The following is a 15906-nucleotide window of genomic DNA, read 5'->3' on the forward strand; positions in this document are numbered from 1 at the left end:
CCACGGTGAGAGGATCGCTTACGCCCAGGAGTTTGAGACCAGTGTGGGCAGCATAATGAGACCTCGTCTCTACCAAAAATTAGCCAGGTGTGGTGGCACACCTGTACTGCTAGCTGCTCTGGAGGCTGGCTTCAGCCTGGGAGGTCGAGGCTACAGTGAGCCATGATCGCACCACTGCACTCCAACCTGGGCAACAGAGTGAGACCATGTCTCAAAAAAAAAATTATTAAAACTGTGGATATAAATCACTTTTATTTTTAAAAGTGATTATATGTGTGTATATATATTTATTTATATCCTTACAAATTCAAGAAAATGGTGGTGGTCGATTTATCTTAACCAAAATGGTTAACTGTAGAATAAAAGGAGTTGCTAATTGCTCATACCAGTAGCCCACATGCCAAAAAATTATCTTTAGTTGCTAGTAAACTAAGGAACTAATATGCTGTGTACCAGAAACTATATTAAGTACTTTTCATATCATTTAATCTTTACAACATAATATGTTGTAGCTTTTATGAAATAAAAAGCTTGAGATATGAGATAGCTTTTATGAAATCTGTTTTACAAAGCAGTGTTATACTTGTTTTAAATCAGTTTCCTTAGTTGAAGTGCCAGGAAATTGAATAATTTTCCCAAGGTTGCTTACTAGTAAATGGCTAGATTGGGTTTTTTTTTTTTTTTAATTATTATTATACTTTAAGTTCTAGGGTACATGTGCACAACGTGCAGGTTTGTTACATATGTATACATGTGCCATGTTGGTGTGCTGCACCCATTAACTTGTCATTTACATTAGGTATATCTCCTAATGCTATTCCTCCCCACTACCCCCTCCCCACAGTAGGACCCGGTGTGTGATGTTCCCCATCCTGTGTCCACGTGATCTCATTGTTCAATTCCCACCTATGAGTGAGAACATGCGGTATTTGGTTTTCTGTTCTTGCGATAGTTTGCTGAGAATGATGGTTTCCAGCTGCATCCATGCCCCTACAAAGGACACGAACTCATCCTTTTTTATGGCTGCATAGTATTCCATGGTATATATGTGCCACATTTTCTTAATCCAGTCTGTCACTGATGGACTTTTGGGTTGATTCCAAGTCTTTGCTATTGTGAATAGTGCCACAGTAAACATACGTGTGCATGTGTCTTTATAGCAGCATGACTTATAATCCTTTGGATATATCCCCAGTAATGGGATGGCTGGGTCAAATGGTATTTCTAGTTCTAGATCCTTGAGGAATGGCCACACTGTTTTCCACAATGGTTGAACTAGTTTACAGTCCCACCAACAGTGTAAAAGTGTTCCTATTTCTCCACATCTTCTCCAGCACCTGTTGTTTCCTGATTTTTTAATGATTGCCTTTCTAACTGGTGTGAGATGGTATCTCATTGTGGTTTTGATTTGCATTTCTCTGATGGCAAGTGATGATGAGCATTTTTTAATGTGTCTGTTGGCTGTATGAATGTCTTCTTTTTGAGAAGTGTCTGTTCATGTCCTTTGCCCACTTTTTGATGGGGTTGTTTTTTTCTTGTAAATTTGATTGAGTTCTTTATAGGTTCTGGATATTAGCCCTTTGTTAGATGAGTAGATTGCAAAAATTTTCTCCCATTCTGTAGGTTGCCTGTTCACTGTGATGGTAGTTTCTTTTGCTGTGCAGAAGCTCTTTAGATCCCATTTGTCAATTCTGGCTTTTGTTGCCGTTGCTTTTGGTGTTTTAGACATGAAGTCCTTGCCCATGCCTATGTCCTGAATGGTATTACCTAGGTTTTCTTTTAGGGTTTTTATGGTTTTAGATCTAACATTTAAGTCTCTAATCCGTCTTGAATTCATTTTCGTATAAGGAGTAAGGAAAGGATCCAGTTTGAGCTTTCTACTTATGGCTAGCCAATTTTCCCAGCACCATTTATTAAATAGGGAATCCTTTCCCCATTTCTTGTTTTTCTCAGGTTTGTCAAAGATCAGATGGCTGTAGATGTGTGATATTATTTCTGAGGGCTCTGTTCTGTTTCATTGGTCTATAACTCTGTTTTGGTACCAGTACCATGCTGTTTTGGTTACTGTAGCCTTGTAGTATAGTTTGAAGTCAGGTAGTGTGATGCCTCCAGCTTTGTTCTTTAGGCTTAGGATTTTTTTGGCAATGCGGGTCTTCTTTGGTTCCATATGAACTTTAAAGCAGTTTTTTCCACTTCTGTGAAGAAAGTCATTGGTAGCTTAATGGGGATAGCATTGAATCTGTAAATTACCTTGGGCAGTATGGCCATTTTCACAATATTGATTCTTCCTATCCATGAGCATGGTATGTTCTTCCATTTGTTTGTGTCCTCTTTTATTTCACTGAGCAGTGGTTTGTAGTTCTCCTTGAAAAGGTCCTTTACATCCCTTGTAAGTTGGATTCCTGGGTATTTTATTCTCTTTGTAGCAATTGTGAATGGGAGTTCATTGATGATTTGGCTCTCTGTTTGTCTGTTAGTGGTGTATAAGAATGCATGTGATTTTTGCACATTGATTTTGTATCCTGAGACTTTGCTGAAGTTGCTTATCAGCTTAAGGAGATTTTGGGCTGAGACAATGGGGTTTTCTAAATATACAATCATGTTATCTGCAAACAGGGACAATTTGACGACTTCTTTTCCTAACTAAATACCCTTTATTTCTTTCTCTTGCCTGATTGCCCTAGCCAGAACTTCCAACACTATGTTGAATAGGAGTGGTGAGAGAGGGCATCCCTGTCTTTTGCCAGTTTTCAAAGGGAATGCTTTCAGTTTTTGCTGTGGGTTTGTCATAAATAGCTCTTATTATTTTGAGATACGTTCTGTCAATACCAAATTTATTGAGAGTTTTTAGCATGAAGGAGTGTTGAATTTTGTCAAAAGCCTTTTCTACATCTATTGAGATAATCATGTGGTTTTTGTCTTTGGTTCTGTTCATATGCTGGATTACATTTATTGATTTGTGTATGTTGAACCAGCCTTGCATCCCAGGGATGAAGTCCACTTGATCATGGTGGATAAGCTTTTTGATGTGCTGCTGGATTCAGTTTGCCAGTATTTTATTGAGGATTTTTGCACTGATGTTCATCAGGGATATTAGTCTAAAATTCTCTTTTTTTGTTGTATCTCTGCCAGGCTTTGGTATCAGGATGATGTTGCCCTCGTAAAATGAGTTAGGGAGGATTCCCTCTTTTTCTATTGATTGGAATAGTTTCAGAAGGAATGGTACCAGCTCCTCCTTGTACCTCTGACAGAATTCGGCTGTGAATCCTTCTGGTCCTGGACTTTTTTTGGTTGGTAAGCTATTAATTATTGCCTCAATTTCAGAGCCTGCTATTGGTCTATTCAGGGATTCAACTTCTTCCTGGTTTAGTCTTGGGAGAGTGTAAGTGTCCAGGAAATTATCCATTTCTTCTAGGTTATCTAGTTTATTTGCATAGAGGTGTTTATAGTATTCTCTGATGGTAGTTTGTATTTCTGTGGGGTCGGTGGTGATATCCCCTTTATCATTTTTTATTGTGTCTATTTGATTCTTCTCTCTTTTCTTCTTTGTTAGTCTTGCTAGCGGTGTATCAATTTTGTTGATCTTTTCAGAAAACCAGCTCCTGGATTCATGGATTTTTTGGAGGGTTTTTTGTGTCTCTATCTCCTTCAGTTCTGCTCTGATCTTAGTTATTTCTTGCCTTCTGCTAGCTTTTGAATGTGTTTACTCTTGCTTCTCTAGTTCTTTTAATTGTGATGTTAGGGTGTCAATTTTAGATCTTTCCTACTTTCTCTTGTGGGCATTTAGTGCTATAAATTTCCCTCTACACACTGCTTTAAATGTGTCCTAGAGATTCTGGTATGTTGTATCTTTGTTCTCATTGGTTTCAAAGAACATCTTTATTTCTGCCTTCATTTCATTATGTACCCAGTAGTCACTCAGGAGCAGGTTGTTCAGTTTCCATGTAGTTGAGCGGTTTTGATTGAGTTTCTTAGTCCTGAGTTCTAATTTGATTGCACTGTGGTCTGAGAGACAGTTTGTTATTTCTGTTCTTGTACATTTGCTGAGGAGTGCTTTACTTCCAACTATGTGGTCAATTTTGGAGTTAGTGTAATGTGGTGCTGAGAAGAATGTATATTCTGTTGATTTGGGGTGGAGAGTTCTGTAGATGTCCTTTAGGTCTGCTTGGTGCAGAGTTGAGTTCAATTCCTGGATATCCTTGTTAACTTTCTGTCTCGTTGATCTGTCTAATGTTGACAGTGGAGTGTTGAAGTCTCCCATTATTATTGTATGGGAGTCTAAGTCTCTTTGTAAGTCTCTAAGGACATGCTTTAGGAATCTGGGTGCTTCTGTATTGGGTGCATATATATTTAGGATAGTTAGCTCTTCCTGATGAATTGATCCCTTTACCATTATGTAATGGCCTTCTTTGTCTCTTTTGATCTTTGATGGTTTAAAGTCTGTTTTATCAGAGACTAGGATTGCAACCCCTGCTTTTTTTTGTTCTCCATTTGCTTGGTAGATCTTCGTCCCTTTATTTTGAGCCTATGTGTGTCTCTGCATGTGAGATGGGTCTCCTGAATACAGCAAACTGATGGGTCTTGACTCTTTATCCAATTTGCCAGTCTGTGTCTTTTAATTGGACTATTTAATCCATTTACATTTAAGGTTAATATTATGTGTGAACTTGATCCTGTCATTATGATATTAGCTGGTTATTTTGCTTGTTAGTTGATGCAGTTTCTTCCTAGCATCGATGGACTTCACATTTTGGCATGTTTTTGCAATGGCTGGTACCTGTTGTTCCTTTCCATGTTTAGTGCTTCTTTCAGGATCTCTCGTAGGGCAGGCCTGGTGGTGACAAAATCTCTAAGCATTTGCTTGTCTGTAAAGGATTTTATTTATCCTTCACTTATGAAACTTAGTTTGGCTGGATATGAAATTCTGGGTTGAAAATTCTTTTCTTTAAGAATGTTGAGGCCAGGCGCGGTGGCTCAAGCCTGTAATCCCAGCACTTTGGGAGGCCGAGACGGGCAGATCACGAGGTCAGGATATCGAGACCATCCTGGCTAACACGGTGAAACCCCGTCTCTACTAAAAAATACAAAAAACTAGCCGGGCGAGGTGGCGGGCGCCTGTAGTCGCAGCTACTCGGGAGGCTGAGGCAGGAGAATGGCATGAACCCGGGAGGCGGAGCTTGCAGTGAGCTGAGATCCGGCCACTGCACTCCAGCCTGGGCGGCAGAGCGAGACTCTGTCTCAAAAAAAAAAAAAAAAAAAAGAATGTTGAATACTGGTCCCCACTCTCTTCTGGCCTGTAGAGTTTCTGCCAAGAGATGTGCTGTTAGTCTGATGGGCTTCTCTTTGTGGGTAACCCGACCTTTCTCTCTGGCTGCCCTTAAGATTTTTTCCTTCATTTCAATTTTGGTGAATCTGACAATTATGTGTCTTGGAGTTGCTCTTCTCGAGGAGTATCTTTGTTGCGTTCTCTGTATTTCCTGAATTTGAATGTTGGCCTGCCTTACTAGGTTGGGGAAGTTCTCCTGGATAATATCCTGCAGAGTGTTTTCCAACTTGGTTCCATTTTCCCCCTCACTTTCAGGCACCCCAATCAGATGTTGATTTTGTCTTTTCACATAATCCCATATTTCTTGGAGGCTTTGTTAATTTCTTTTTACTCTTTTTTCTCTACACTTCTCTTCTCACTTCATTTCATTCATTTGATCTTCAGTCACTGATACTCTTTCTTCCAGTTGATCGAGTCGATTACTGAAGCTTGTGCATTTGTCATGTAGTTCTCGTGTTATGGTTTTCATCTCTATCAGTTCTTTTAAGGACTTCTGTACATTGGTTATTCTAGTTAGCCATTCGTCAAATCTTTTTTCAAGGTTTTTAGTTTCTTCACACTGGTTATGTAGTTCCTCCTTTAGCTCTGAGAAGTCTGATCGACTGAAGCCTTCTTCTCTCAGCTCGTCAAAGTCATTTTCCATCCAGCTTTGTTCCGTTGCTGGCGATGAGCTGCTTTCCTTTGGACGGGGAGATGCGCTCTGATTTTTTGAATTTCCAGCTTTTCTGCACTGCTTTTTCCCCATCTTTGTGGTTTTATCTGTCTTTGGTCTTTGATGATGGTGATGTACTGATGGGGTTTTGGTGTGGGTGTCCTTTCTGTTTGTTAGTTTTCCTTCTAACAGTCAGGACCCCCAGCTGCAGGTCTGTTGGAGTTTGCTTGAGGTCCACTCCAGACCCTGTTTGCCTGGGTATCAGCAGCGGAGGCTACAGAAGGTAGAATATTGCTGAACAGCGAGTGTTGCTGTCTGATTTTTGCTCTGGAAGCTTCGTCTCAGGGGTGTACCCAGCCGTGTGAGGTGTGAGGTGTCAGTCTGCACCCAGTGGGGGATGTCTCCCAGTTAGGCTACTCAGGGGTCAGGGACCCACTTGAGCAGGCAGTCTGTCCATTCTCAGATCTCAACCTCCGTGCTGGGAGATCCACTGCTCTCTTCAAAACTGTCAGGGACATTTATCTCAGATCTCAACCTCCATACTGGGAGATCCACTGCTCTCTTCAAAACTGTCAGACAGGGACATTTATCTCAGATCTCAACCTCCATGCTGGGAGGATCCACTGCTCTCTTCAAAACTGTCAAACGGGGACATTTACCTCTGCTGAGGTTTCTGCTGCTTTTCGTTTAGCTATGCCCTGTCCCCAGAGGTGGAGTCTACACAGGCAGGCAGGCCTCCTTGAGCTGTGGTGGGCTCCACTCAATTCGAGCTTTCCGGTGGCTTTGTTTACCTACTTAAGCCTCAGCAATGGCGGGCGCCCCTCCCCCAGCCTCGCTGCCGCCTTGCAGTTAGATCTCAGACTGCTGTGCTAGCAGTGAGAGAGGCTCCACGGGCGTGGGACCCTCCAGGCCAGGTGTGGGATATAATCTCCTGATGTGCCATTTGCTAAGACCCTTGGTAAAGCGCAGTATTAGGGTGGGAGTGACCCGATTTTCCAGGTGTTGTGTGTCTCAATTTCCTTTGGCTAGGAAAAGGAATTCTCTTCCCCCTTGCACTTCCCAGGTGAGGCGATACCTCGCCCTGCTTCAGCTCTCGCTGGTCGGGCTGCACCCACGGACCAGCACCAACTGTCCGACATGACGCGATGAGATGAACCCAGTACCTCAGTTGAAAATGCAGAATTCACCCATCTTCTTTGTTGCTCACGCTGGGAGTTGGAGGCTGGAGCTGTTCCTATTCGGCCCTCTTGGGCGCGTGCCCACCCCCTTTTTTTTTTTTTTTTTTGAGACAGAGTCTCACTGTGTCACCCAGACTGCAATGCAGTGGCGCAATCTCAGCTCATTGCAACCTCCACCTCCCAGGTTCAAGCCATTCTCTGCCTCAGCCTCCCGAGTAGCTGGGATTACAGTTGCCCACCACCACATCTGGCTAATTTTTGTATTATTAGTAGAGACCAGATTTCACCACCTTGGCCAGGCTGGTCTTGAACTCCTGACCTCATGATCCACCTGCTTCAGCCTCCCAAAGTGCTGGGATTACAGGCGTGAGCCACCACACCCAGCCACAGATTGGAATTTAAACTCAGTTCTGTATTGCTTTAAAGCCAGCTTCCTCCAATTTTATCACCCATTTGTACACATTTTATGGTACCAAAGTACAGCTTCACTCTTGTATATTCTTCCTTGTTTCATTTTTCCCTGTGGCGTTTTTAAGATGTCTTAGGTTATTCTGAAGCTAAAGATTGTAGAATAGTACTTTGCAGTAGACTTTTCTCCCATGATGCAGTTGTCCAAGATGATGGCCAATAACTATACAAGGTTATCAAGGCCTTGAAATATGGCTAGTGCAACTCAGGAACTGAAGTTTAATTTAATTTTTATTTAAATGTCAGTGGCTACATGTGTATTTAATTGTATTTAAATGTCAGTGGCTACCTTATTGGATGGTACAGTTATAGAGGATATGAGTCAAAGAGACTGAGGGTAAAGTTTTCCTTATAACTATTGCCTGAAAGGGCACCTTAAGAAGCATCTTTGCATTGCTCCTTCCCTCTCTTCCAAAGCAACTAACATCTTTCCTCTAATCCTAACCTCGTCTTTCCCAAGGATGTTGTCTTAGGTCAGCAGTTCTTTGCCCTGTCCTGTGTTTCTGCCTTCACATTCTTTATGTGTGTAACATACCCTTAGTGCCATCTCTCATTTTGGATGATGATTCTAAAGCAGAAAGTAGAGAGAGGAAATGTCAGAATCCAGGATAATTGATGAGCATTAGATTAGTGACACAGTTTGGTGAGTTTTGACAAATCTGACCACCGCTTTAATCAAGATGTAGAATATATCCATTGCTCCAAAAAATTCTTTCATGGTTTTTGCAGCCGATCCCCCTCCTCCTCACCCCTAGCACTAGCAACCACTGATCTGCTTTCTGTAACTATAGTTTTTTTGTTTTTTTGTTTTTTTTTGTTTTTTTTTTTTTTGAGACGGAGTCTTGCTCTGTCGCCCAGGCTGGAGTGCAGTGGCGCAATCTCGGCTCACTGCAAGCTCCGCCTCCCGGGTTCACGCCATTCTCCTGCCTCAGCCTCCCGAGTAGCTGGGACTACAGGCGCCCGCCACTGCGCCCTGCTAATTTTTTTCTATTTTTAGTAGAGACGGGGTTTCACCATGGTCTCGATCTCCTGACCTTGTGATCCGCCCGCCTCGACCTCCCAAAGTGCTGGGATTACAGGCGAGAGCCACCGCGCCCGGCCCTGTAACTATAGTTTTGTCTTTTCCAGAATTTCATCTAATACACAAAGTCTTTTGTGCCTGACTGTTTTTTCCTAACATAATGCTTTTGAGGTTCATTTTTGTTGTTGCAAGTGTTAGTATCAGTAGTTCATTCCTTTCTAGTGCATAGTTTAGCTGTCGGCCTGAATTTGGATGGTTTATGTTTTGAATGTAAGCCATTTTCTTTGTGTGGTTCTCTCACAATCAGTATTTTCCCCCTTACATTTCCAGCTTCTTTTCCAGCCCTGAACTCTAATCTCTGTCACATTTTGTTGATGAGGCTGTAGTTTTTCCCCGGCTGTTTTGCAGCCATTGCCGTGTGTGGTAGTTGGATACTGTCTCCAAGCTAAGAAGCCAAAAATTCACAATTTATACTTCTTCCATTTGCAATTTTTTGAAATTAAACTCTCTTACTGTTTCCATCTATATTTTGGACACTTTCCAGGATTTGACAGTTTTTAAAATGTGATCTTTATAATTCTTATCTGCTGGGAGTTCACAGGACCACTTCTCTGCCGATAGTGGAAACTGAGCGTCCTCCTGGAAAGCTTTTGGGATTAAATAAGTATCTTTATATGACTGTCTTTGTACACAGAAGTATTTGGTTTAATGTTTTTGACCATATTTTTAAAATGTGGATGTTTAATGTGGATATTGCCTTTTTAAATTTTTACCATAAATGAGGACTGTCTCTCTCATTACTACCTATTACTTCTTTTATTATACCACTATTGCTTTCTTAAACTCCTTCCAAAACAGATTACCTGTTATTCCACAAACTCATGTTGAACTTTCCTATCACTGTGCCTTTGCTTTGATTTCATGTTGTTAGCCACAGTTTTTAAAAAGTAAATTTTATGTATTTGTGGACATTGTAGATTTTATGTTTTTGTAGAAAGGTAGAATTCATGTCTTTGACCATAATTTCAAGAATGTAAATATTTACACAGATACTGTCACTTTTTTTCCTAAGCATAAATGAAGCCTGCTTCTCATTACTCTCATTTTACTACCTTTTCACTCCCCTATTATTGGTCTCCTTCCAGACTGCATTGTTTTCTATCTCACAAAGCCATGATGAACTTTTCTCCTGTCCCTTTGCTCATGCTGTCCTAGCTTCCTGAAATGCTCTCCCTTATTTGCCCTGGATTTTCAGCCTGTTGAATGTTCTTCTTTTAAAGCACATGTCAAATATGACCATCTTCATTTTTTTTTTCATATGCTTTACCTTTGAATACAGCTATTAATATTTTGTTCTTAATCTCCTCTACTTAATATTAAACATCTTATTTCTATAAGTGTTTTGCATGTTGTGGTTGCATAGTATGTCTTTAATTGGCCATAGTAACTACATTGTCTTAAATTTAAACTTTCTTTGGCTGTGCGCAGTGGCACACGCCTGTAATCCTAGTACTTTGGGAGGCCAAGGTGGGCGGATCACTTGAGGCCAGAAGTTTGAGAACAGCCTGGCCAACAAGGTGAAACCCCATCTCTACTAAAAATCCAAAAAAAATTAGCCAGGTATGGTGGCGCATACCAGTAGTCCCAGCTACTCAGGAGTCTGAGACATGGAGAATCACTTAAACTCAGGAGGTGGAGGTTGGAGTGAGCCAAAATTGCACCACTGCACTCCAGCCTGGGCAGACAGAGTGAGACTGTCTCAAAAAAATAAAATAAAATAACCTTCTTGCAAAATATTTAATTTTATAGCTATGTTTTAGTTTTCTTAGGTGGAAAATAAGGTCAATTGTAAAGTCATATATGACTATAGAGAAGTTACACTTCTAATTCATTTATCTTAACCATTATTACATAACAAAAAGAACTTTAAAGCATAATGAATTCTTTTCTTAGCAATATTTTCATAATGTTTGATATTATGCTACTAGAGTTCCCCCTCTCTATACAATAGGACAAGCACAGAATTTAGACTCATTCACAATCTATTAATATGTTTGTATTTTGGAAAAACTGGAAACAATTTCTACCATTTATGTGCTAGTCTTCATAAGAAATTTGTGTTTGTTCTGAGTTGTTCCTTGTATTATTGAGCTAGCCAAAGAAAACACCCTGAAACCAGTTACTTTACTGCTAATTTATATAGCTCTTCTCCTCAGGATTCTGGAATACAAAATATGTTGTTGCTGTTACGTTTCAAATAGATTGCTGTAAACTTAGGAGATTTCAAACCTTCCTTATAAAGTATTATACATTCGATTTGGTGACTGAAGAAGTTATAAGGAGATATTCTGACAACTGATTTTTAATTCTAATTATGATCACCTGGAGGTGACTTGACACAATTACCATCTCATGTGTATACATTAAACATTGACTTCCTTTGGCTCCAGGAAGTGTCTACCTCTCTTCTCTCTAGAGCCCTAAACATACTTCCCATCCTCAGATTCTGGAACCCCTGGTGCTGCCACTGCTCAGAGAAAATATGTTTCACATATTCCAGATTCAAACTGAAAATATAATTTCACCAAAGAAAGTTTATTGGGTATTGGACTAGTCTTTCCATATCCCTGGGTCAGATAGGCTTTTGTGGGCTTTTCTGGGAACCTAACTCTATTTGTAAGGTTGTTCATGTGGGAAACAGTGATTTAGGTCTCAAACAGCTAATTAAGAAGTGAACTTTTGACAATGAAAATCCAAAAATTAGAGACATCTGACATGACACCAGAGAAAATTGGGTAAGGTAAAGTACCTCTTTGGAAATCTTGAATTGGTCAATAACCATTGAGGCTTCATTGGCTGAGATCAGGATATTATCTGAGAAAAAACCCATTGTCAACCATATTTATTTATTAATCTATTCTGCAAAATATTTGATCTCCACCTATGTGCCAAGGAGTAGTATATGTGCTAGAGGTTGAGCAGTAAATAAAATGATATCCCTGGCCTCAGGGATCTTATATTCTTCTGGGAGAATGTACATAAAGTAAAAATTCTATAAATCATTTCCCTGTTTCATATATGAATTATGTTGTGAGTTGTAATACAAATAAAATTTGCAGCATATTATTCTGCCCTTGTAATACAGCATTATAGGTTTTTGGGCTGAGTAATAATAAGCACTTTGATAGCAATTAGTATGAGCCAGGTTCTGTCCTAAGTGTTTCGTCAGTATGTTAGCTCATTTAATGTTTATAGGAACCCTATAAGATATGATTAATATTATCCTCATTTTATAAAGGAGCCAAGTGGGACACAGAGAGATTAAGTCCAGGGTCATTTAGTGAGTATTAAAGTTAAGATTTGGGCCACCACAGCTTAACCCCAAAGCATCTATGTTTTTAACCATTGTACTCTACTATCTTACCTTTTAAAATTGATGTTGTGACAGATTTTCATATCCTTCATGAAATTTTCTTGGTGGTTATCGCAGTGATCACTTATCTAAAGCATTTTTATTTCTTTAACATTCTAGGTTATTTTGTCATGTTTCATACTAAACAAACTACTTCCTCTGTTTCTGATGCTAAACTAAATAAAATACAAATTGTATCTAGTATCATCCTTTCTATCAATTCATATTTATCTTTAGCATTAGGTTTAGTTTTGTATACCAGAATCCAAAATAAGTTGTTAAAATGTTGTTTTAGATCTGCTTTCTCTAACTTCTAAAAAAGACAGAATTTAGTAGCAAAATTGTTGGGTTTCAGCTTATTTTTCAAAATAAAATTGCCAATAAATAGTAAAAGGAAGAAAAAAGGGAAGTAGAATAAAAGTCCTGAACTCTAAAAGCCAGATCGTTTCTGTAGCATATAGACTTGCAGAATTTTGTCTAAGGGGTTAGTAAATCTGATTTTACTTTACTTATTATGTCTATATGCTTGATATTATTTTTAAATATTGATTTATTGATCTCTTTCTTTTTAGTATACTGTGTGGAATTTTGTTCCAAAAAATTTATTTGAACAGTTCAGAAGAGTGGCAAACTTTTATTTTCTTATTATATTTTTGGTTCAGGTAAGCTTTATTACTCAATATTAAGTTTGTAAACATAGTTCCTAAAAATATGTCTTAGAACAAAGAAAAATTATGTTTTGTTAATCATTTGACCATGTGACCATTTTTTCTGCAGTGCTTCTGCATTGTATTCGGTGAATACAAGTCATATCTAGATTTCTAAAAGAAATAGCCCATAAACTTTAAGATCAATTGTGTATTGTTTCATCAATAATGTACTGTAGTACTTAGATTAACCATAATCTTAGCTAAGAATGTAGTCTAACGTCTTTCAGATATTCTGCCTCAGAACATAAATATTTAGGCTTTTAATATATAGTGCATGTTTTTGGTACGTTTCTGCCTATGGAATCATCTTTGTACAAAGTAAACTTTTCTTTGGCTTTTAATTTTTTAATTTAAATTTAACTTAAATGTAAGTTATTTAAAAGAATTGTAAGTTTTAAGTATCCCTGTGGGTATAGATTTTTTTTCCAGGAGACAATTTTCTTTGCTTAAATCTGTGTCTATTATAGGCTGTTAGACAGTTTCTTAATTTTCACCCTGTGCTTAAAAAATTATATATATATACACATACACACACACACATATATATATAAAATCAAGAAAACAGCCCATGAAACATGAGTATAAATCATTTTAAAATAGTGATTCCCATTTTCCTTTAAAGAAGTTATTCTTTTCCGATAAAACTTTGCAATTCCAGTGTAGCATTGAATGTATAAAACTCTGAACTCTTCTCTCAGTAGAACCTGGGATTTCAAATGAAAAATTGAAACTTGTCAAATATTCATTTTAATACTTTAGGAAACATTTGCTTTAAAAAAAAAAATTGCTCTCCTTCATGAACAGAGAAGGAACTTCTGATTTTCTGCCCATAGACTGTTAGCTTCGTTTTCTTGGAAAAGCAAGAAATGTATACTAACCATATCCACGTAACATCCATACGTTTGTGAAATCACTAGCTAAGATGAATTCAGCTTGTCTGGGGAATAGAACAAATTTAATTGGCCTATCTGGAGTAAAGGAACATCGTTTTCCTAGTTATCTCCCTCTGGCTCTGTTGGATGTAACAAAATCACTTATAGAAAAAAATTCTTTCCATAGTCCCATTCCTAGTTTTCTTTCCCTAGTGTAGATATCATTCTGAATCCAAGGGTAAAAATTGCTGACAGACTTTTCAGCATTTATCAGGATGTACAAAGAAATGTGAAATGAGATCCGAGTAGCTGTAGTTCCACTCCTTGGTGAATATTGAAGAACTTAAGGACTCTTTGTGTTTAAGTTACCGAGTCCAATCTAGCCATGTATGTGGAAAGGCAATAGATTTAAATAATCTTCCAACCGCACGTAATAGCCAACAAAGTGAAGTTGTAAAATTGTCAACTAAAGTATACTCGCTGTGTAATGTGAAATTTTACATGTTAATAGTATGATGTGCACAATATAAAAATATAATATTCTCTATTCTTTTTTATAAATCTAGCTTATGATTGATACACCTACCAGTCCAATTACCAGTGGACTTCCATTATTCTTTGTGATAACAGTAACAGCCATAAAGCAGGTATGAGATACTTTCTCTTTTTATTTTCCTCCAAGTCATTTAGAAATTGCTAAATATTTCCACTCCAAAGAACATTTATTGTTGTGAAAATAATTTCCGTGAGAAAGCAGCAAATGTGTCTGGTATGTAGTAAAATTAAACTGAATTAGCCAGTCTGTTATATTTCAGGTACCTGGTGACTCATGGGATGATTAACATCATTAAAATATGTTGTTCCCTTGACAGAGCTAGAAAGCACCCAAAAACAAGTATTGTATATGTAGAAATCAATTTATATATGAAATAGATTTCTTAATTATTATCTTTGTAGAGTTTGGTGATATTTAAAGGAAATACAATTCAAAAAAGACATGTTTATAGAGAGCAGGGTATATACTTCTGGTGTGAACATTTGTGAGTAAAAATTATGTAGTTCAAAAATTAGGGTGTGGTGGCACATACCTGTGGTCCCAGCTACTCGGTGGGCTGAGGCGGGAGGAACGCTTGAGCCCAGGAGGTGGAGGCTGCAGTGAGCCATGATTATGTCACTGCACTCCCACCTGGTTGACAGAGTAACACCCTGTCTCAAAAAAAAAAAAAAAAGGAATCCAGAAGATGCTTTTGCTGTAAGCCAGAAGATGCTTTGCTGGTCATACAGTTTTCAAAGAGAAAATTTGATCCACAAAGATTTTCTCCTTAACAAAATTTTGAGACTCAGGGTTTTCTCTTTTGCAACATCTATTCCTAACTTTTTCTCATTTAATAAATACACAGAATACTTCCATACATTGTTCAGATTTATGTATCTATTTAATGCTATAGATCAATAGAACAAATTTTGGAAAAATTGTAAAAGTGAAAGTTACCATGTTCCAACCTTTCTTTCTTGTCTTCTCCCCTTTTAGTCTACCTTTTCCCTTTGTACTTCTATCAAAATAGGAAAAGGCTCCATTATCAATTACTTACACTATAATATGAATGAGGTTGTCAGTTGTTTGCTTGCTTTTAGGTTCTCCCAACTGTATTTACATATTAAGTCTTCTCTCCAGTTGTGTAATGCAAGATATAGTGCTCTAGGAAATAAGTCTTTGCCCTCCGTGATTCTAAAACCCATGAAATAGGAAGGTAAGACCAAATATAAAAATAATAAACCTGCACGTTATGCACATGTACCCTAGAACTTAGTCTAATAATAATAAAAAATAAATTTTTTTTAAAAAAATTATGGTTCCGTAGAGTAGTAGTAAAATCCAGGGAGCTGAGGCTAGCTATTTAGAGGAGGAAGGGAACACTTCATTTTCATCTGGATGATCAGAGATGATTTTGTGGAGGAAATATTATTTTTACATAAATTTAAGAATTTATTCATGTTAAGGGTCATACTTCAAATCTGGGTAGAATATCAGACAATAAATTGTGATGTGATAATCATTTGAATATTTAGAAAAAATAGTTGGATTCATACTTCATACCCATATAGCAAAATAAAATACATTTGGATTATTAATGTAACTACAGAAGTAGTAGAAGTAAATACAGATGAAATGTTATCTCATTTTCAATTTGGGAATTAATCAGTTAATCTACTGTTGTAAGCAAGGAAAGAAATCATATAGGAAAAATAAAATGTGAGTGTTTAAA

At 38.0% G+C, this 15906-nt stretch overlaps 1 protein-coding gene across 8 annotated transcripts in view; it reads left to right on the forward strand.

Moving 5' to 3' along the window:
- LOC105480101 (ATPase phospholipid transporting 11B (putative)) overlaps positions 1-15906 on the forward strand; it is a 137333-nt gene that overhangs the window by 25679 nt on the left and 95748 nt on the right. For all 8 annotated transcript variants that reach the window (XM_011738539.3, XM_011738541.3, XM_024792433.2 and 5 more), the window contains exons 3-4: positions 12630-12719; positions 14206-14286. In XM_011738539.3, the coding sequence (XP_011736841.2) occupies positions 12630-12719; positions 14206-14286 (171 nt within the window). The remainder of the gene's footprint in view (positions 1-12629; positions 12720-14205; positions 14287-15906) is intronic.

Source organism: Macaca nemestrina, chromosome 2, assembly GCF_043159975.1.
Source record: "Macaca nemestrina isolate mMacNem1 chromosome 2, mMacNem.hap1, whole genome shotgun sequence".
NCBI lineage: Eukaryota > Metazoa > Chordata > Mammalia > Primates > Cercopithecidae > Macaca > Macaca nemestrina.